Genomic DNA, 23,411 nt, shown 5'->3' on the forward strand with positions numbered 1-23,411 from the left:
CACTGTTCCACACAAGAAGAGGAAGTAATGTAGTTCAGCCTGGCAAATTGGCATCATCCCAAGTCAAACTAATACAAGGCAGTGTTATATGATGCGCATATACCTTAATTCACCTTTCACTCACTTATATCTGTAACTGTAATAAAAGCTTTGGAATTCAGCACAACTGCAATGCACAGCATGCTGTCAGATTATATTTTATATTATTTCTAATTAGCCTTTCAGGTAATTATTATTCTGACTGGATGGCTGGAAATGTGGTAAGCCTTACACTGCTTTACAGTTCTATGATATATAGTTGTGATATGTTAAAAAGAAAATCTGAAATCTGATGCTTAAATGAAAAAACTCAGTCCTAGGTTTAATTGCCTCAATTTCCAATTGTCAGCTGTGAATCTGAGCAAGTCACTTATCAAGATAGTGCTCCCAGGTTACTCTTAAAAAGGGATACTTATGACCAATGAGCTTACCACACTAACAAATAAATAAATAAAACCATACGGAAGTACAGATTGAGGGTCATATACCATGGAGCACTAAAAGACCTCTAACGCCTGATCACTCCAGGCATCTGTTTCACATAATTCATGGTTATTAATTAGTGCCACCAAATAGTGTTACTAGATGCAAATATGATGGCATCTTCTACCAACCACCAAATAACCCATATCATTTAGAGTTGTCTTTAAAGACAATTGCAATAATCTAATATCGTCTAAAACTATTTTCAAAATCATTGATGTTCAACAAATGCTATAGATATATCAGAAGCTATTATGTAAGCACCTTAAAGTGGTACCCATTTGTGTTTGTTGAGTTGCTATTTGTGATTGTTAACTGAGATATTTAACAAGGCATTATCCTAATTATTTCAAATGTGGAATGTAATTTCGGGTGCTGGAAGACATGCGGAGGGAGTGATGAGAAAAGGCAGTTTTGCTAACTCACCCACTCTGGTCAGGAGGAAGGGAGTTTCTACCCCTGATAATCATGGGGCAGGTTTCCAGTAAAACTATGGCATACTGGAGGCCAGAGCTAGCTGACATAGCATGCAGTGATGCTTATGACATCATTAGCTCCACCCAGTTAGGGCATAACAAAAATGTCTGTGGTGTGTCAGCCAGTGGCCAATGTATGTGATGTTGGAGGCTGCTCTGCTGCACTCCCCTGACCAACCCACCTTAATGTAATCCCAGCCTCTGAGAATAATACCAGGGACATTTAAGGATAAATGGTGTAGCCAGGCAGCTGATGGTCAGCTGGGATCATGCAAATGGGGAGGAGTATAAAATGTAATAAATGAAAAATGTCATTGAAATTCTAGTGAAATGAAGTTATGTGCATAATGCATGGATATTGTTTTAAAGAAAGCTGTTTTCCAAATGACTTTTCATAAGTACCATCACAGGATGCTCTACGTAATAATAAAGACCTAGATGAGTGAAGCAAAGTAAGCTGCTCACCAACAAATCAGCAATGTGGGTTTAGGTCAGGTGATTCCATATGTGTGTCATATGACTAAACATGACAGTTAAGTTCTGGGGCTGCACAGCCTACACATGGAAATGAGAATTTAATGCTATTTCATGGATAAAGAATTCCCCTTCCATAACACATGGCTTAAAGGCTTCCACTATGAATGGATGAAAGCAAACGCACTGAGGATCTGAATCCTTGAACTGCATTCATCAAAATCAACTTGTTAAAAAAAAAACTTTTTTGTGTGTTTTTACAGGGGGGTGGGCAAGCCCCACCCCCTATACCTGAACTTATATACACCTTCTCCAAGGTCATGAAGCACCTGAGATACTTCAGGTGCAACTAACATAGGATAAGACGGCAATTCAGGTCATAGCCTGCTATAGGTCCACAACCATGTCCCAAGACTCTCACTCCACGTTCCTAAGCCCCCCTGGAAACTATTAGGGTCCAACCCAACACTCTGATACTAGGTGACTTCAACTACAGGATAACTACTCATGCACCAATGCACTAGCCCAACGCTTCCTGGAATTCATCAATTCCAATACCCTGGACCAGCTCATTCTTACCTCCAACAGAGGAAGCAACATCCTTGACCTGGTTATTAACATGGGCAACCATTGATCTACACCAATAGTCAATTCCTCCCTCTTTAGATCTGACCACAAACTAATCACAATGGAAATCCACATCTCACCCACACTCCCTGCAAAAGTAACCAACATGAAAAACTTCTCCAAAGCTAACTTTGGGCTCCTAAAAACAGAAGTGGCTAACTTCACGGCAACCATGTCAATGGAAAATAGACGCATGACTGTCAAATCATAGACCAATGCACTGTACGAACGCCTATGGAACTAGCCGTACCCAACAGAACCAAGACGCTCTCCTCCAAAATAAAGGAAGCCAATCTGGTGGTACCCTGCAATTAATAAACTCTGCAACAGAAGGAAGAAACTGTTGCAGAAAAAGGTGAAGTCCCCAGACTGGAAAACCCCCCACTTATTAGCCTCAACAAAAAGTTGAGATCCCTCATCAAAACTTCTAAAGCCAGCTTATGAAGGCAGAATTGCGGCAGACACTAAAAAACAACCATAAAGCCTTCTATAGTTATATCAAGAATCTCCACGGCAATACTCAGGCTTGCTCTGAGTTACTGCACAATGGTACCTCTTACACTGAGCCAACAGAAATGGCCAACATACTGGCTGACAGGTTCAGTGCTAACTTTACCCCTCTCTCCCCCTCTAAAGGACCAATCACAATACTGGAGGAATGCCAAGCACCCAGCATTACTGCACCACAGGTTAAAGCTGCATTGTCCAAGGCCAAGAATACAGCTTCCATGGGACCCGACAACATCCCTGGATGTGTTCTACATGAACAACAAAGTGAACTGGCACCACATCTGTGTGCCCTGTTCAATCGCAGCCTCACCTCATACTTTGTCCCTACTGAATGGCGCACTGCTACAGTCATCCCTCTCCATAAACGGGAAGTAACTACAGACCCTGTGAATTTTCACCCCATTACCCTGACAAGTGTGATATGTAAGGCTATGGAGCGCAGCATCATGGACTTAATTAACAAGGATATAGGGAATCTCCAAACTCTAGATCCCACGCAATATGGTTTTGTGAAAGGTAGATCATGCCTGCTCAATCTGGTTGACTTCTTTGAGTCAGTCACCAGAGCTGTGGATGAGGGCAAGGCAGTTCATACAGCCTACCTCGATCTGCCCAAGGCCTTTGATGCCATTCCCCACTCAGGAATTATTGATAAACTCACCAAACTAGGCATCAACCCCTATATCACTAGTGGGTTGAAAACTGGCTCACAGAGAGAAACCACAGTGTGAAAGTAGCAGATTCCAAGTCAGTCTGCCGACCAGTCACTAGTGGAGTCCCACAGGGATCAGTCATGGGTCCTGTCCTGTTTGGCATCTACTTCTCAGAAGTCCAGGCCAACATGGAGGGAGTCTGGTTGACCAAGTTCACTGATGACTGCAAGCTGGGAGCCATTATTAACTCCCCAAGTGATGTAGGCGTCCTACAGAAAGGCCTCACTGAGACCAATGACTGGTGTCGAAACCATGGCCTTACACTTAATGCCAAAAAATGCGTTGTCATTCCCTTTGGGAAAAATTCAGTTCCCACTAATTACCACATTAATGGAAGCCCACTGAACACTGAAGGCATTATAAGAGATTTGGGGACACAGGTTGACAGCAACCTCTCCTTCAACCACTACATTGCCACTGTGGTCAGAAAGTCCTTCTATGTGGCGCATCTCATTACCAAGGGTTTTTGCATCCAGGAAGAAAGAGGTCATCATCTCTCTCTATTCTTCCCTCATTAGGCCAGTCATCGAGTATAATGCCCCATTTGGCATGTACCTCACTAGACACATGCAACAGCTGGAGAGGCCACAAAGGTACCTCATGAAGAGGATCCTAGGCCTTAAACATATGTCCTACATGGACAGACTCAAAAAACTCCAGCTATTCTCTGTCTCATATCGCCTACTAAGAGGCAGTCACTGCTTGACTTACAAAACCATGTCTGACCCAGCTCTGTTAGAAATGCTGCATCTAAAGAATTTCCAATCCCTCCGCATCACATGCTCCAGAGACTTCAACCTCATTACCACAATCAACAGAACATGCTGAAGGGACAGCTTCATAACCCAGAGACTGCCCATGTTCTGGAACAGACTTCCCTTACATGTCAAGCAGAGCACCTCACTGGTCCTCTTCAAGAGAAATCTTGATGAGTGGATGGAAAATAGGAAGTTCACCTCAGGGATCATTCCAGTGGCTCTACTTGATAGAGGCACTGGGAACTAACGTCGGGCGGCACAATGCCAGGGCACTTCTATGGGCTAGGCTTGTAAATGCTCCAGGGACATTAACCTAGTACACACCTATAAACATATGAACCTATGGTTACTGAAATGAGGGTGAAATTCCCCAAAAAGGAACATCTTGCATAACTTGCAGACAGTGATTTCCTAAGGAAGAAGTCCGATCATTGCCATGTCAAAGCTCAGGCAATTTAGGCCTGAGCGGTCAAGAATTGTCCACCAGTAGGATAACTGGTTTAAAGCTAATGTATGCACATGCTTGACCACAACTAACAGATTAGTTGTCAATCATTCCGTATGAAACCAGATTCAACTTCCTGTGTCTTAAATAGGTATCATTGCCTGTCAGTAAATAGTTAAAAATAGAAATCTATAACCTGTTAGACAATAAAGAAAGTTGTTTCAGTTTCATCTGTGGAGCAGAAAAACAAACAGCATGCACAGGTGTATATTGTGGTAATAACAATAAATTAGTAAGTGCATCATTAATGACACAGTTGTTTTTTGTCTTAGAAAATGAGCCTCTTACAAATTGTAACTATTTCAAAACACTACAAGTACCACTCAGTAGACCCATGGAACCTCTGAATAAAGAATTTTCTTTTCTTTGTTTTGAGGAAGTCTGTTGAAACTGCTCCTGAAAATGCCATTATATTTCCATTGACTGATATAAAATATTTTTTGTCTGGTGCTTATTCCCATATTTGTCAAGAGGCAAAACTAAAAGCAAAAATAAATACACAGATGTCAATGCATGAAAATGCATAAAACAGAATGCTGTACCACAATAAGGTGTAAGTGTTTTACACTATATTAGACCTTGCAATGCACACAAAGCCAAATGGGATGGAAGTTTCTAATTCATCAAAACCTAATCCTACATAGTACTGCACAGCAAGGTGTAAGACATACCCCATAACAATACCCATTTGTTAATCAGGTAGACCCACTGTTCTTTTTCAGGGATGACTTACAAAGAATGCCTGGTTAAATGAGTTTCTCAAGGTCACACAGCACACAAATGAGGCTAGAAGAATCAAACCCTGTACCATAGGAACTATAACGAACAGCCTTAACCCTCTGTGCCAACTGCCAGACAGACTAAGGTAGCACAACACAGTACATCAGAATGTCAATCAGAATTTCATTTTGCTATGTGATTTAATTCCTTATCCATAAAAATAAATATATAATGGTATAAACTGAAGTTGCATATGCTCTAATATGGAGCATAGAAAACTGTTGTAGTTCGGTCTGCTCTGTTTAGAATTTCCCAGGGCCCATTCCTTTGTTCTGTGCTGCTTGCTGCACTTTTTTGACTCTGTGATAGTCAGTGGGAAGGCCTGTACTGCCTCTGGGTACTTACATTTTCTAACTCTCCCATCACCATCATTTTGTGCCATGATATCTGGCTGTCATGCACTCACAACATGTGTGTGTGTGTGTGTGTGTGTGTGTGTGTGTGTGTGTGTGTGTGTGTGTGTGTGTGTGTGTGTGTGTGTGTGTGTGTGTCTGTGTGACTACATGTCACTAATGCCATATGTCTCCACCATGGTAAACATGGTAAAATGTAGATATTAAATAATGAACTACATGTCACTAATCAATAAATACAGTTACAATTAATTCATGAATTGCCTACTTACACTAGAGTTTAGGAATAATGAAAGCTATTTCCATAGAAATGAGTAGTGCACAGAGCACAAATGTGGGAAGTGTGCTAGCCTACATGTCAACGTCCTATTTTATCACTGCAATAGGTCAAAATGGAATCTAACCTAAATAAAAGAAATGGATAAGGTTAGAGACATGGGAGGGCAACTATCATAAACATCAGCATAACCTTGATTTAGATATCAGGATATTATGTGGGAGAAGACCTAACTAGACATGAATATTATTACATTTGGAAATACAAACTAAGCCAAGAGAAGTACTACAGATATGAACAAAATTTGTTTTTCAATCTCAAGATGAGTTATAGGACATGTTCTATCTAAGACAATAGTAGTTACTTATATTACAACAGGAAGGGAGGAATAGGGCAACATGAGCAGTGGGGGCATAGAAATGGGCTACTCTAGTGATGAACACAATATTTTGCTGATAAATGGGGGATAGGTTATACTTCACATGTAAAGGGTGTGGGTGGGGGTTGTATGTACTGCTTCTCTGACACTGCTCTAAACCATTTATGAAATACAGCTGATAGTGAAACTTGCCAGAATGCATATACAAGACTTTGGCTGTTCCACAATGGACAAGAACTAGTAAATGAATATATATTATACAGGGTGAGGTACAGGAATCAGTCCTTATAGGATCTAGGTCATGTGGCACAGACTCTACTATGGGTACATTTTCTCTTTCGTAAATTTAAGCCATCATATTTCATTAACTGAAACAAAATGAAATAAACAGCTCCTAATCACTAAAATTAATCCAAGCAGTATGTTGTGTGGCCAGCATCCATTATGCACCTTAAATTCTACACAATGGTCTTTAAATAATCGCTACAAAGTGTGTTGTAAGCAAGTGGGAAAATGTTTGCTACCCTACACCTGTAAAACATTTAAAAAGTTAGTTTATGAGCTCATAAGTGTGATATATATATATATATATATATATATATATATATATATATATATATATATATATATATAGGTCTACTTCAAAATATTGAAATTCATAACATTGAGACCATAAAATTGAAAATTCAAAACACTGAAAACCCAAAACAATGAAACTTCAGAACATATGAAATTTCAGTGTTTTGAAGTAGAACTATGTATGTATATATATATATATATATATATATATATATATATATATATATATATATATATACATGTGTGTGTGTGTGTGCGTTTTTGGCTATGGTACATAATTTAGAAATTGGAATCTGGGATGGCCACAGAAACCTCCAACTAGATTTTGAAATTTGAAGTTAAAATCGTATAATGTATGCTATCTTTGATTTTCTTTTACATAAATGAAGTAAACATAACCCATGTGCACTGATACGCTATGTTCTAATATGCTATCATGATACTTAGCTTTAGTTGTAGATGTCGTTATAAAACCAAATGAACCACCAAAAATCGTTACCCTGACCTGCAGCGATCAACATACTCATGCAAGAATCCACTGGAAGAAGAATGGCTCCCCAATAGATGGACATGCTAATACCCTTGAAGTCAGTATCAGAGATTTCCCTGATGTTGGCAGATATTCATGTCATTCTAGTGACACCGGTCCAGAATTAAATTATACGGTTCTTCTAATAAAGGAAATTGATACAGATAATGACGATCTCAAGGCAATTCTTAAAAAAGATTCAGGTATGTGGATTTAATTTTGTTATTATTGTTGTAATGGTGCAATTTGCTGCAGAAGTGTAGATGTGAATAGTATAAAACAATCTGGCTATAATTTGTAGCTCCTAGACTGGAATGCATATGGACTGTGTCATATAGGTAGACATCAGCAATACTGGCTTAGAACTATTAGAACCATCTTGCCTGAGTATTAAACATTATACTGAGTACCTCTTTAATACCATAATTTATACCTGTGGATGTAGTGTTTCTGGTATCTTTGAGAACTTGGAAACCTAGAGTCACTTTTTAGCTGCATAAAAACAAAAAAAAAGAAACACTACTGGGGAAAAAACAGGACCTTTTAAGTTAGCACAAGCCAATATGGCTGATCAATTTAAATGTATTGTTCTGCTATTCCTTGGTAAACCACTTGCAAATTATGATTGCTCTGAAAGTGCAAGCCTCCACATTATAATTGTATCTTTAATCTCATATCCCATCTCATTTACATTTGGCATATAGTACTTCTTTAAATATGAAAAAACGTATAAAGTGGGGAACCCAAAGTTCTTGTATAAACTGACATATAGGTACTTCTGTGAATATAGTGACATGGATAAATGTATTATCCATCAGTGCAATGTCTTCTCTTAGCAATTTGTGTTGTTTATAATAAAGATTTTGATTTGGATATCTTTTGGCAAACTACCACATAGGAGACAACCCCGTAAAATCTGAAGAAGTAATAAGGGATCTAGGGACCCAAGTAGATAGTCAGCTTTCCTTTGATAACCATGTTGCCAAGGTGGTTAGAAAATCCTTCTATGTGACCCATCTGATCACGAAAGGGTTCGCATCAAGATCTAAGGATGTAGTGGTGCCCCTCTACTCTTCTCTCATCAGACCCATTATTGAGTACAATGCACCAATTGGAATGTACCTGGCTAGATATCTCCAGCAGCTGGAGAGACCACAGAATACCTCACTAAGAGGATTACTGGCCTCAAACAGTTGCCCTATGCAGCACGATTGAAAAAACTAAGGCTTTTCTCTGTTGCATACCGCCTTCTCAGAGGCGATCTCTGTCTAACATACAGAGCCATGTCCAACCCAGAACTGTTGAACATGCTCCATCTTAGCAAAACAAATCTACTCGAGCTACACACTCTAGGGATATAAACCTCAGCACAACAATGAATAGAACATGCTGGAGGGATAGATTCCCTTCGCAAAGACTTCCCTTGCTATGGAACAAGGTCCCGATCTACATAAGACAGAGCTCCTCATTATCACTCTTCAAGAGGAACCTTGACGAGTGGATGGGTAACAGAAAGTTCACACCAGAGATCATACCAACAGCTCTACTAGATAGGGGCCAAGGGTACTAGCTGCTAGACCAAGGGCCTAGGGAACTAACCAAAGGGGCGGTGAATACCGCCCAACATGGCTGGGCTAATATGTGCCTTCAGGCAGATAGCCCAGTACCTACCTATGAACCTTTTGCCTCTTCTCTGTATTTCTTTTAATCAACCTCTGTACATTTACTGGATTATCTCTATCTGTCATGTATGAAAAGCACCATGTTATACCGTTGTACTTGGGTAACAGTTTCATTAGTTTTGAGCATAATGGAATAATGAGGTTGCTCACAAAGGATTTGGTGTATCTTAATATGCTATCTTGTACTTTGTTTTTATTTCTCAGCACCTACATCTAGACTGTTGGTAAAAAAATATTGGATTTCTATATGCAGTGACTATGACCCAAATTTGGAAACATACCTGAATACTCCTGTGGGTTGTACCAGAGTTCCAGTTGCCCCTGGCAGAGGGTGGAGTTAGCAGTTAGTTTGCCTTGAGAAGCAGGCCTCCTGTGTTCTGGAAGACAAGGTGACCTTGATAATTAAGGAACCTTGGTTACAGAGTTTAAGCCAACTGACAAGTTGAACTCTGCCACCTTTCATCACAAGAGATGACATGACTCTTTTCTCACTCCTGACTTTGCTCAAAAATACTTCCTGATTTTCAGTAACTGCACATACCGCACAGTAAGTATGTGACCAAGGGAGAGACATTGTTTTGGTTCTTCAGGAGTAGAGGGTGGCTGTGGAATCAGGTCTGAGGCATGTAGCTATAGCTCTTTTAGAATTAATGTAGGACTGCACCACTAGATGGTAATATTCCATTAAAAGCAGAATACAAAGCATCTTCTGTGTAAATCAAAAACAGATTACATGTAGATGCTGTTCTTTGTGTTATTGAAAAAAAAAATGGAAATCCTGCATCACACATTCTGCAAACTAACACAGGGACAAATACAAAAAATCAGTTTGTGGATAAGCATCCTCTGCAACCATCAGCTGTAGGTGGAGTTACTCCCACAGCTCCCCTGATGAAGTTCCACAAGTTTTAGAATGAAAGCGCTCAGTTACAGCTATCAATTCTAATACATTTTGTCTTTTCATTTGCTTCTGGTTGCCTTTTTAGACACGTTTTTGGTTTTATTACTCCCACAGCTCATTATATTATAAAAAAAATTCAAAGTTGAACTTGTACTACTTAGACTTGCCATTTCCTTGAAGTTGTCCTTTAAATATTCTGAATAAACTTGAAAATAAAGGAAGACACAGCTATGTGAAATACAATTAACAGAAAAAGGATTAAAATCTATACAATGGATTTGCTACATCTGTGAATTCTTTTCATTTTTTTTCTTCATACAGATTTGCAGTTCATCTTTAGTACTAGGTATAAAAGTCTAGCAATCTGGCACATTTTAGGGAAAGATAGTTGCCACATGACATGACTTTAAGGTTATATTTGAATGTCGACTGTAGTATAGAAAAAAACAGAGTTAGCTTATAAATTAAACATCTTCTCAAATTTTTTAATACTATTTTAGATCATTTGGAATTTATCCATTGTGAGGCACAAAATTACTCTGGGAAGTTCACATGTGATTGGAATGTAAGTCCAGAATTCCAGAATGTTAAATTCCACATACAGGATTTTACTGGGTAAGTATGTTCAAATTTCTTTTGTTTTCAAAGTAGCTATACTTTAATGTGAAATACTTAAGGCAATCAAAGTGTGTCACCTTTGTTATTCTGAATTATTTAACAATGATTTATGTTCATTGATTTAGCTAAAAAGAGCATAAATAAATAGCAAAAAAAAAAAGCTCAGAAAGAAATTGTTGCTGCATGTGAAATACCCCAACTGCATAACATTCTTTGGGCAAGACCATGCCCCCACAAAATTTATACATACCAATTCCATGGTCACGCAATGCCTCACTCAGACAGCAAGTCCACTGTGAACATTAGAAGACTATTAGTTCATGACTGATGGTGATGAAGAAAATGCAGTGAAAAGACAGTTACTAAAACTAAACTCGACCAAGTGTGCAGGACTGCAAACAAAGCAGAGAGAGAATATTGTTTTAATCTGGCAAAGGAATGATTTGCAAATACAGTTCTGATCTAAAACCGAAATGTTTTTTTCTGAGTGGTCATCTATTTGAGATTTAGTTAATACCTGCCAAAAAGTTTATTATTAGCTATGTTCGTTAATTCGGTTGAGGCTGTCTGACAGTGAAAACCCAGGAAGCAAATCAGCAGGAAATGTTAACATACATCATGATATACAGACTGATGAATTATGTATCATTTCATAAGACACTGCACAGTTGTACATTTTTTAGAAACAAAGAAAATGCTGTTAAATATATTGATTTATTGCACAAGGCACCCCATATAAAAGGCAGTTGGAACACCAAAATGCTTCGTAGAATTTTTGCCAAGGAAAGATGCAAGTGCCCTGAATTCTTGTTCTAGGGAACAAAGTAATCAGTAAAACAAAGGCCAGCACACACAATTTATAAGGTGCCTACAGTGTGTGTGTGTGTATATATATATATATATGCACACACATTTTTTTTTCAGCATCAATTAGGCAAAACACGGTTTCGGCCCAAAGTTACTAAGCCTTCCTCAGTGTTCAAGGAACACTGAGGAAGGCTTAGTAACTTTGGGCTGAAACTGTGCTTTGCCTAACTAATGGTGAAATAAAATATATATATATATATATATATATATATATATATATATATATATGTATATATACTATAGGCACCTTATACTTTTGTGTGCGGGCCTTTGTTTTACTGATTGCATTTATGAGTTTTTGGGGCCGTGCACTTACCGCACTTGCAGGAACTTTTCATTGTGACTAGGGAACAAAGTAACCTATAATTATATACAGAAGTTTGAAAACAAACACTTCCTGGCAACAGGAAAGGAACAGCAGCAGAAAAAAAGAGAACTTGAGAAACAAACATTTACTGTAGCTGCGTTGATTTATTAGAACATCCACTGTTATGGTAAGTTTACTTACACAATGGTACAGTGTTCAATACATCGATCACCATGGAAGTAGCCTAAACTATTTATGTAGATTATCAGAGGTCAGTCAGGAGTAGAATGGGCATAAAGATAGGATCTGTTCTCAAAGAAACTATATCCTTCTGAAAAATGAGGTAGGGTTGACTTACCACAAGTGTTCGTAACTCAGATGCTCATCTAGCAGATGTTAGAGCAATATGTAATGCAGTCTTATAAGTTAAGCACCTCAAATCAGCCTCCAAAAAGAAAGACGAAGTCTCAGAGTGGGAGGGAGGGAGGGCTTGAATAGGTGAATAGTAATGCTGACTGAGAGGACTGTCCTTGATTTTGGAGGGTTTTCCTCTCCTTTTTAAGCCTCTCTTTCATTGTTTTTAACCCTTAATACTATTTCCTTTTTGTTTAAACTGCTTTTTTTTTGGAAAAAGGGGACTAAGGAGGAAGAAAAACTATTGTTTGATGAGTAGATGGGTAATAGGAACTTCACGCCTGGGATCATGCCTGTGGCTCTGTTTGATAGAGGGGCAGGAATTTAATCTACATATTGTGGCAAAAGCCAAGACACTTTTGGCTAGGCTACCTTCTGCCCTCGGCCGATAGCCTAGTACCTACTTATGAACCTATGAACCTATGAAAGTGAAGACTGAAAATGTTTGAGTTACTACTTGAATCAGTTTTACCCTTTCATCACACTTCTTAAGCACCTCAGCTGCAGAAGGGCCAAATAGAATTTCTTTATCTAAGGGAGCTTTTAAAATCTCAGATTTAACATCATTAGAGAGATGTTAGGAATGACGCCAAGCAGTTATTTTCAAAACTAATCCAGATGCAGCAGCTCTGAAGGAAGAATTAGCAGCACCATAAGCACATTTTAAATATGTTTCTTTATCTGAAAAAAACAGCTGCCATAAAAGCATTTAATAAATTCTTTACCCCAGAAGAAGGAAGGTTAACCATTAATCTCTGCATGTTCTCAAAATATGCAAACAAAAACTTTTAACATATGAGCTTGCCAGTTAAAACCCTAGAACATTAAAGTACCAGAGGAATCTTCCCCGATGTATCCATTGATTTGCTATCTTTGTCAGAAGGCATAGGTTTGGTGGCAGATTTAGAAAGAGAAATGACAGGCAATACAGGAAGGACAAGTACAGCTTTAAGCATCTGTAGCTGTATAAATCATAATACATTTTTGTACCACATGAATGTTTTTTCTGATCTCACTGAAACACCTCTTTCATATGAGATAAAATATCAGTGAAAGAAATTTCATAAGCAGGGAAATCTGATGCAATACCGTCCTCAGAATCAGAATGGTCAGACTGAGAAGAAGCTCCCAAAGTGCAGCATATTCTACCATTACTGACTGCTTTACTGACTGAAAATTCATATCTGAATGAGAAGGAGCTGCTTTCCTTTTCTTACTAGAAGACTGTGAAGACAACGAAAAAGCATTAAGGCACACCAGACACAGCATCCACAACCCCATCCCAGACAGATGAAGACCATTCACCTTCCCCTTCCCCAAACAGTGACAACAGTGTCTCTCCCTTACCCACTAAGAGCATTCCTACAGCCTCAGAGGACATGGCTATCCCCCAGTCTTTGGTGGTTTGTAAGAAGATCAGGGAAACAAAATTGGTGGTCTGAGGAACAACAGCCACAGTAGATTCACCCACCAGTGACTGAGGCAAACTAGGAGCCAGTCTGACCCTTAAAGACTCCTTATACATTTGTTTTTCTTCTTCTGAGCTGGGGAAGGTACAGCTATGGAGAATGACTGTTGCTCTATTAATAAGCCATGAAAAGAGGTCTGGGACCTGGGTAGCACAGCCTTGATGGGTCAGTAAGGTGAATGACAGAGAACAAGTGTTTCTGAGGTAAGTAAACCAATGCAAATCCCCCACAAGCACAACACCCTGCCCAAACACAAAAAAATCGATAAAAGAGTACGTTTTTAGTTAAAAAATAAACTTTTCCTCTCAAAAAGTTTACACAAGCACCAACATAATAGTGCCATTCAGATTAAAGTGACAATCCCAAACACATTGTTTTTCAATACAATTTATGTCAGAAAAATACAAGTTTTCTTCTTGAAATGCAGTTAAAATATGAAGACTTTCTCCAACAGGGACTTATCTGCCCAGTTCTTGAAGGATCTCTTTAGTCCACTGGCAGAATTATGGGTCCTGTCAAAGAAGCTCTCATTTGGGTGGCAAAAAAGGTCTGAAGATTTTTGGTACTCCAACTGCCTTTTATATGTGCACCTCATGTATTCCTCACAGTTAAAGTGCCTGGAGGGTAACCAAAGCTCTGGAACCTGTCCAGAGAAGGGGTAAGACCCAAATACCTTAGGCTATAGCAGCATTGATCCATTTATTTAACATCAATGGCTTATAAGGAAGTCTTATGAATGGGCAGGATAACCATATGCTGTACTGTAGCAAGCAGATAAAAAAAATATTAGTACATGTTGTCAAATCACATTTAATGCAACATAGTACATACAAAAGAAAGCTTAGAGCAACAGAAGCTAAATTTTAAAAATGATAAAAAGTCTTGAAAATACTTCAGAACAGAAGTTCAAACAAGGATAAAGGTGTAGGAGGCAGATACGTAAACTCTACATTTGAGAGAGATTGGACTATTATTCATAGAATATAGGGCTCTCCATTTATACATTGGACTTCAAAGCAGGTGTGTATGCGTGCGTGTGTGTGTGTGTGTGTGTGTGTGTGTGTGTGTGTGTGTGTGTGTGTGTGTGTGTGTGTATAAAATGCCCCAGTAAAACATACCTGGTGGCCAGAGTAGACCCAAGCCCTGTACCTTGGGAGCATGTAGCAAGAGCTTGAATTCCCTACCCACCACCACTTGTAAAATGTTTGCCTATTTTAGTTCTTGTGAAATTTGTGGTTTTCTGGATTTAGAATTCACTAAATAATGACAGGCATTTGTATTTTAGACTTCATCTTCTTCAGAAAGTACATAGTAACACAAAAACTTTTATTCTAGCAAGTTTCTGTTTATAAGATCTATATTTGAAATTTGTTCCTATTTTTGGGGCTGTATTCCCCCATTATTGGCTTTCCTTTGTCCATGATTTTTGTGCTAAGAGGTTGAGAGCTATGGTGAAAACTGAATTCACTGAATATGTTTGGGAGCTGTATTCCCCCATTATTGGCTTTCTCTAGGTGTTTTATGCTAAGAGGTTGAGAGCTATGGTGAAAACTGAATTCACTAAATGATAACCATTTATGTTTCAGTCTACCTGCCTTTCAAGAAATAGCTGATCTGACATTGTGGTATGTTGATGTGACTGTAGTGCACAGGATCCTGGGTTCAAGACTTGGCAGTGAAATGCATGGTGGTAACACAGCATTTTATTCTAGAAACTTTCCAAGATTATACAAGCAATGTTTAAAATGTGTCTCTGGTTTTTGGGCTTTTGCCCCCCCCCCAACAAATTTTGCCTTTTTCCAGATTTCTTGTGCTTCAAAGTTGAGAGATACAGTTGAGTGTTGAGTGGATTTTACTAGGAGCTGAGAGCTTGGAGAGAAGTTTAGTGCTGCTTATGAGGAGTCTGCTTGCATTGTTAATAGCACAACAGGTAGTGTATTTGCTTTTGATGCAGAAGGCTGTGGGTTCTACTCCCACAGTATAGAGATGTATTGCTGATACTGTATTGTGTTGTACTTTTAAAGGGGTGGATGTTGCAGTCCTGAGAATGTCCTCTTTGCGGAGATACCTAGTAACATTGAACTTGTTATCGGTTTGCCATCCATTCCCTATTGCAATATTACTAGCTTATTTTTTTAATGTAACATGGGCAATTTATTCCTCAAGGGCAACAGGCACTTTATTTGTAGATGAAACAATTAAATATACAGTTATTTGTTAGCAGCAACCTCTTCATTAGTTACAGATCTCTTTAATGTGGAATTATTTAGATGACTTTTACTTCTGCAGAGATTGTGTATATTTACTGATACTGGTGGATTGTAGAAGTTTGAGTAGACTTTATGATGGAAATGTTCTGAACCGGGCAGTTTTGTTATTGATGCATGCATTTTGTTTCATTGTTTACTGGAAAAGTGTTCAAAACAATAAATTTAAAATGCCATCTAACAACTGTACTGTATTATACAAGGAATATAATTTAATACAATCAGGAAGGTGTATCAAAGAACACATGTGTGTTTCCTGTGCAAGGGATCTATGATTTAAAAACAGCCCAAAGTTAATCTTTATCTGCCACTGGCCAGATGTATTTTCTTTGAATGTGGGTTTCAATGCTGTTTCAATGAATGTGAGTTTCAAGGGCAGAGAAGTTTTAATGTCTATTAATGTCTATTAATGTCTATTAAGTCTATTTTCATTTTGAGACTGCATTGCTTTGTTTAGCAGATGTATATTAATGTTGTGCTGTAAAATGTAAAATAAAACTATTAAATGAAATCCAAATCATTGAAGAAGTAAAGCAGTATGCACATTACAGTGTTTATGGTAAATGGAGTGAAATAGCCAAGTAATGGGACATTGGAATGGCTGCAGGGGGGAGGCCCCATTCGACCATGATTTTGTGAGGGTGAAGGGCGGCAAACTCAAAGACAGCCCCAGCTGAACTATACCTGTCAAATGTCCAGACTTTCTCAGAATGAATAGATTTTTGCTTCTTATTTTTGGTTTGTTCCTCTTAAAATTTGTGGTTTTCTGGCAAACCATTTAGGAATGAAGTCACTAAATAATGACAGACATTGAGTTTCAGACTTCATACTCATCAGAAAAATACATGCTAAAGCAAGACATGTTATTCTATCAACTGTCTAAGTTTATACAAGAACAATTTTTAGTACTGTCTGTATGTTCCCCCAATATATTTGGCCTTGTCCAGATTTCCTGCATTAAGAGGTTGAGAGGTATGCACAAATAAATTACTTTATAGAATTAAGTATATCTAGACTTCTCAACTGTCCCCGACTTTGGCTCAAAATGTTGCTCTCCCCCTAATAATCCCTCCACAAATTGGCAATTTTGGAAGAAAATGTGGAGGGTTTACACTTAATAAATAATTGTAATGATCTGAGTTTTAGATTACTTTTATTTCAGAAATGCATGCAGATTCTCTTATTTTTGTCAGCTGCCCAACTTAACAGTACTAATATTTAAAAAAAGTGTCCCTTCTTTGACAGGTTCCCAGCTGTATTGTGTGGCTATTTTATATTTTTGCATCACATTTTTGGTCTGTTTTTCATAAAATTATTGTTTTCTGGCAAATTAGTGGCAAATCATTAAAGACTGAAGTTAGAAAATAATGACAGACATTTGAGTTTCAGATTTCATACCCTTCAGAAAATTCATACCAATGCACGACCTACTATTATATTATCTTTCTAAGTTTATAAGAGCAATATTTGAAAATTGTCCTTATTTTTCGGCCTTTGTCCCACTTCTGTTTATGCTTTTGTCCAGATTTCTTGCTCTGAGGTTGAAAGGTATGACAAATGTGTCAGGGCCATCACCATCAGCCAAAGACATTTCAATTGAGACATACTTGTTGCGCCCCACTCTCCCAAGTAGTGACTCGGAATGTGCCCAAGCAAGGCAAGGAGCAGTTGTGCAAAGTATCCCCTCATCCCAGGAAGACACATGTACTATAGTGGCTTTTCATCTGTCCTTGATTTTGCAGAATGTTGTGGTTTTCTGTCATATTTTTATACTGTTGGTTTATGCTTCTTATTATTCAGAAAATGCATGTTGCAGCGCCTGTTGCTCTGTGTTTAAGTAGCAATGTTTTAATAACCATGAGGTAAACTTGTCTGAGATTGTAAGATGCAAGTAAGCTTTAATAAGCATACTGTTAAAGAATTACCAACATTGAAAGTTTTTTTGTTGTTGCCATGCAGAGAATATTTACATAACTAGATAACGTATAAGCCTTGGGTATTGAAATGCATATGACAGTATTTGGAATAAAGGACAGGATTACAGTATTTTCAGAAGCTCATTACATTTGTTGGAAACTTGCAGTCATCTTTGCCGGCTTTACCCATAAACTAAACAGAATGCCAATCTGTCATGTGTCATCCATAACCTGTGCAGTAATCCTTTAAGCAATTTATCTTGTGCTTGTTTCTTGTTTGCTGTTCATTTTTTACTTTGATTGTGTTTTTCCCATAAAACAAGTAGATAGTTGTTGTCAGGCAGCAGGTCTTTCTTGGATAAGAAATATTTTTACAAGTGGGGGTATCACCGAGATTGTTACTTTCAGCATTTTACTTGGTACTTTTATAAAGCTGAATGTAAATTATAATTAGAACTGCAGTGCAAGGAGAAATGGTTTGAGTTGAGTGCTGCTTGTTTTTTTTATACTTGATTTTGACTGGCATTTCAGTAATGTATTTAAAAAGTAATTTATTTTTTCATGCCTCACAACCTTTTTGTATCCATCTAGATTATTAAGTAAGCTGTCATGTAGCCAATGCATTGAAATATTTTTTTCTTCTACACTTCGTTTTGTTTTGATTGGACTCTCATAATGACGGTTTAGCACCCAGGGCAGCATATTTAATTAAAATCCCAGTTATTGCGGTTTTGAGCATAGCCCCATCCCTTTCCAGTTGGCCACACCACTTCCTGTTGGCCCCATCCATTCACCTGTCTCCTGCAGCCCCCCCTCCCCTTGAGTTGAAGTCACCAGCTACCACTGCTTCAAAGTCAGATCCAACATGACTTGAGTTTGGACAGGCTCATCAAAAAGTCATAAATCAACATGTAGTCTTTTCACCAAGGATTGATTTACATGTGTTATATTGCATTGATGTAGCAATGCATAAATAATATAAGCCATGGAGAACACTTTGCAAAAGAATTTATTTTGAGCAGTGAGATATAATACAATTAGTTTTTGCTTTAACTTGCATGTTTATCATGCCTTATGTTTAAATATTTTGTTAATTTGTTCTTTTTTCCATATCACCTGGTTGTTTTTTTTTTTATTAAGATTACCCTTTCTAAAACTGGAGGGTGGCTGCATTTGTAGTGAGAACTATATTTTGAAGACTCGTGTGCATGTATAAAAATCTTAGCTATACCACTAAGTTTAGCCTAGCTTTTCAGTGAAAAGACATTTGCATTGTTTTAAGCTTTACCTCTGCAGAGGCAATATTTGTGACTTCCAAACACTGAATTTTAGGCACCATGAGTGTTTCATAGTACTAGTAGTAGTAGTAGTAGTAGTAGTAGCTTTCGTAATGGTAGCTGAAGTACTAGTAGTAGGAGCAACAGTAGTAGTTGTAGTAGTAACAGCTGTAGTACTTGTTACTGAAGTACCAGTACTAGTAGTAGTAGTAGCAGCGGCAGCAGTAGTAGTGATAGCTTTATTAATAATAGCTGTAGTAATGGTAGCTATAGAATTAGTAGCTAAAGTACTAGCAGCAGTAGTAGTAGTAGTAGAAGTAGTAGCAACAGTAGTAGTAGTAGTAGTATTAGTGCATGTTTGTCTAGCAGAGCTCTGGACACATGGGGAGAAATTCTTGCATGCAAATAACACAGTTCTTCTAAATGAATCTTTATACCTTGTCATTTTATTACATGAAGGGTATCAGTACAACAACAGAGTTGAAGGTATAGTTTGCTGTCTGACCTGGTTCAAAATCGGGTCCAGTTTTTGTTTAGTGCCAAACAAGACCTGTCCTATTGCTTATTGTAGCACTTTTGATAAATGATTTGGAAGTACATGGTCACCCTATAACAGTGCCAGTCCTCAATGCCAGCCTAATGTTGAGGCACCAGCGTGTTTGTGTGCATGTCAAAGTACTGGTAAGCCAAGTGAAAGCAGCATAGCTGCTGTGGCAGGCTTAGCTACCAAAATAACTAAACCTTCTACTGTCGTGGGATGTTTTGCCTCTGTATCTAAATGCATCTAAGGTCAAAGTGCAAACAGTTCAGAAAAAGTGACTCCAGATTAGGTGAATCCCTTTTCCATATACTGAACTCCCAATAGGCAGCAGAAAAAGATTATCATCACATTTGTAATCTATTTCTATTGTGGTGCTACCCTGGACATTTCCAGCCAAGGTTGTTTATGAACACTGTAATAAAATTGCAGCAGAAGCTTTTCCTTTTGAATTTAATTTCAGGAAAGTGAGCTGAAGTATAGTTCAGAGATTGATGAGTTCTGTTAAATCTGACTCAACATGCAACAGATTCAGACAATGTGAAAAGAGAAGAATAAACAGTCACAGAAAACAGTATAAAGTCAAAGAGTACAGTTGTCAGCCAGGCTGTTGTTACAGTAGCTATAGCTCTCCTTGCAGCACCAGTAGCATAGAATTATGGATAAATTTGAAAGCTGGAGGACCATGGGATGAGGTGCTACTGAGTACCCAGCATCTGGTCTGTTAGCCTTCATGAAAACAAGATGTGAGTTTAGTTTTGGCAATTCACAATATTCTGGTTATTTCTGGCCATGTGTAAGGGGAATATGCTGACTTCCTTGTTAACTACACATATGGACATAAACATAGCATGAGGAAAAAGTAGGCAAAGTCCATATGTTGTTACCAGGGTTCCTTAGAATAATGCTTCTCTAGCAGCTTCTTATCATCAGACCTTGCTGGGCCTTTCACATGAGTGGTCAGATTCATTTGGGCTTCTCTCTTTCTCCACCTCTCTTTCTCTTCTTTTTCTCCCGGTTGGCACACGTCAACCATACTGTGTAGAGGGAGTCACAAGTATGTCATTCTTGTATGTTACTCCCATTCTATTCAATGTCAAAATAGTGATCCAATAAAATATAGCTGATTGCATTATTATATAATGTGTCTAAGTAAAACAAGAAAACTGCTGCTAGTTTTTGACCCTGCAGTCTGCATTATGTGCCAGCCTAAGAAACTGCAGCATTATGAACTAAAACTAATTATTGTTCTGTTGTTTTTCACAATATTGTTCTACAGGCTAAGGCACAGAAGAAGTATTCAGTGTTCAGACCCTGTTCATCGGAATCACAAGCAAATGTATACTGTGACTTGCCAAGAATTAAACTCATGCGCCTATGAAGAAGAACATGAGGCTATTGTACTGAACCTGGAAGCCATCACTGCAATGGGACGATATGAAAAGTATTCCAGAAACATCTTCATTTCAGACATTAGTAAGTTGCCCAAGTCAGTTATGTGGCAGGCAGAACTTATTCTGCTTGGTCTGTTTATTTATCTATTTAATTAGCATCAGAGGCCATGGCAGCTATATAAATATTTATAGTGAAAACATTGAAAAGGCATTCTCAGAACTATGAACCGATGGGTTTGATGAACATAACTGCCTCTTCCACTTCAAATTAACACATACAACATCCTTCTATGCATATTAATAAACTCTTTACGAATTTTAGGGAGAATTATCATCACCCTTTCTTTCTCATAACCTTGCTCCTCATAAATGTGTTCATTTTATTACCTCTTCTAGCAATCTCTTTCACCTCTTCATAGACTGCCCTATATACATAACAGGTCATCTCCTAGTACACCAGTCTGTTCTGACATTCTGGCTACTATAGCACCCCTTCTTTCTTGTTGAAGTTATTGTATAATGGCTTCTTTCCTAGATACATATTCCTTTATCAATGAGCTCTGTTGTTTTCCTTTGTAGTCCACTAATTAAAAAAAAACTCTTACAACGTGTTATTAATTAAGCTGCTAAAACATGAGCAGGTGAAGATAAGTTCAGTGAGAAAGCAGAAAATTAGATAAAATCAGTATATGCTGAACTGTCTTTTTTTAATGTACCATTCTAAGAATTACATAAAATATCCCAAAGATGTCCTTAAGTATATCCTACAATGTAGTGTGTATACTGCACAATAAGTTGTAGTCATCAAGACTCCTTCCTAAAAATGTTCCAGCTCTTAAACTGATTTATCTAGTCAACAAAATACAGTAACTATAATGGCCTATTGGTGGCTGTTGGGCCTATATGGTAAAATGCCGTTAGCACTGAGAGAAGCAGGTAAAACGGGAAAGGAAGGAAGGTCATGTGATCAGCTATAGAGTGACCTATATCATACTCATTACTTACACTTCTAGAAGTTAGATTCTAGACTATAATACTCATTACTTATACTTCTAGAAGTTAGATTCTAGGCTATCATACTCATTACTTACACTTCTAGAAGTTAGATTCTAGACTATCATACTCATTACTTACACTTCTAGAAGATAGATTCTAGACTTCCCAACCTTTGGATGGAAAAAGGATGGTAGAAGAACCCCCCACCCCCCACCCCCCAACAGCAAAAAAAAAAAAAAAAATCTGAACGATGTCCCTGAAGGACACCGTTCAGGAGGATATTCCTGAAACTAAAAGGGATACATGTTGGTGTCCTGCATGCTAAGCTTGCAGAACCATTTTGTAAATCTGTTGGAATTACCTACTGGAGTGGATAAAAGATTGGAAATTTTGAAAATAATATTCTGTTTTGGATTATGAAAATACTACGATAACACACCAATTTTGCTTTGTTGCTATTCTTATTTTTGTCAGCAAAAAGCTGAAGCTTTTTGTTTTTACCTATACATGTATCTGCTTAAACTGAAGAACTAGGAAGGACCACCTCTTCTGGATGCTACAACACCGTGTGCTTAATAAATATGGATTGTTGTCTTGGTTTTCTGGATATAAACATTTTTCATGCATAAAACTAAAGCTTCAGTATGAAAAAAGAGTTAGAAAGCATGCTATTAGAGGATGTAGGATTCAAATGTAGGAATGAAGGATGGAAGGTGTTTGTAACTCATGTCATTAGTTACTAATTTACAATGACAGTAAAGTTTTTTGAGGATTTGTTTGTAGAGAGTTGGACAAATATCTAGCCCTCAAGCCTTGACTAGTACAGGTAGTTCACCAAAGTACTGTTATAGCATTAACTGTTTCATCCCTATAAGATAATCGTGAGAAGGCAACAATTGCAGCATTCATTTCTAGTATAAGTAATACAGGAAAGAAGATAGTTCACAGAATGTTATTATTTTACAAACTACCAGGAGGACAATGTTTTGTGATGACATCCCTAATTAAATTACACTTTATCTTGATAGAAAGTCTGACAGCTTATCTACATATTACTATTGTTCTTTCTGTTTTATATTTCAGTGCTTCATGGCTTTTTGAGTGTCTTATGCAAAGGATAAAATACACTCACTTATAAAAAAAGCCCTCATCTTGGGCACTGTTATACTCACAGAAGTAAAAGATAGCTGTCATTTGGGACTCACACCCAATAATCACCAACATACCATGTTGGTGTCACTGAGCCTATTGAAAGATAGCAGATGAGTTTTGCTTTATTCTTT

General features: G+C 37.9%; 1 protein-coding gene across 1 annotated transcript in view; it reads left to right on the forward strand.

The window, feature by feature from the left end:
* Positions 1–23,411, forward strand: part of IL12B (interleukin 12B) — a 69,567-nt gene that overhangs the window by 24,494 nt on the left and 21,662 nt on the right. The window contains exons 2-4 of the mRNA XM_044069915.1: positions 7,401–7,685; positions 10,566–10,680; positions 21,018–21,214. Coding sequence (XP_043925850.1) covers positions 7,401–7,685; positions 10,566–10,680; positions 21,018–21,214 — 597 coding nt within the window. The remainder of the gene's footprint in view (positions 1–7,400; positions 7,686–10,565; positions 10,681–21,017; positions 21,215–23,411) is intronic.

The sequence above is a fragment of the Protopterus annectens genome, chromosome 4.part0 (assembly GCF_019279795.1).
Source record: "Protopterus annectens isolate FY-2018-M chromosome 4.part0, PAN1.0, whole genome shotgun sequence".
Lineage (NCBI taxonomy): Eukaryota > Metazoa > Chordata > Ceratodontiformes > Protopteridae > Protopterus > Protopterus annectens.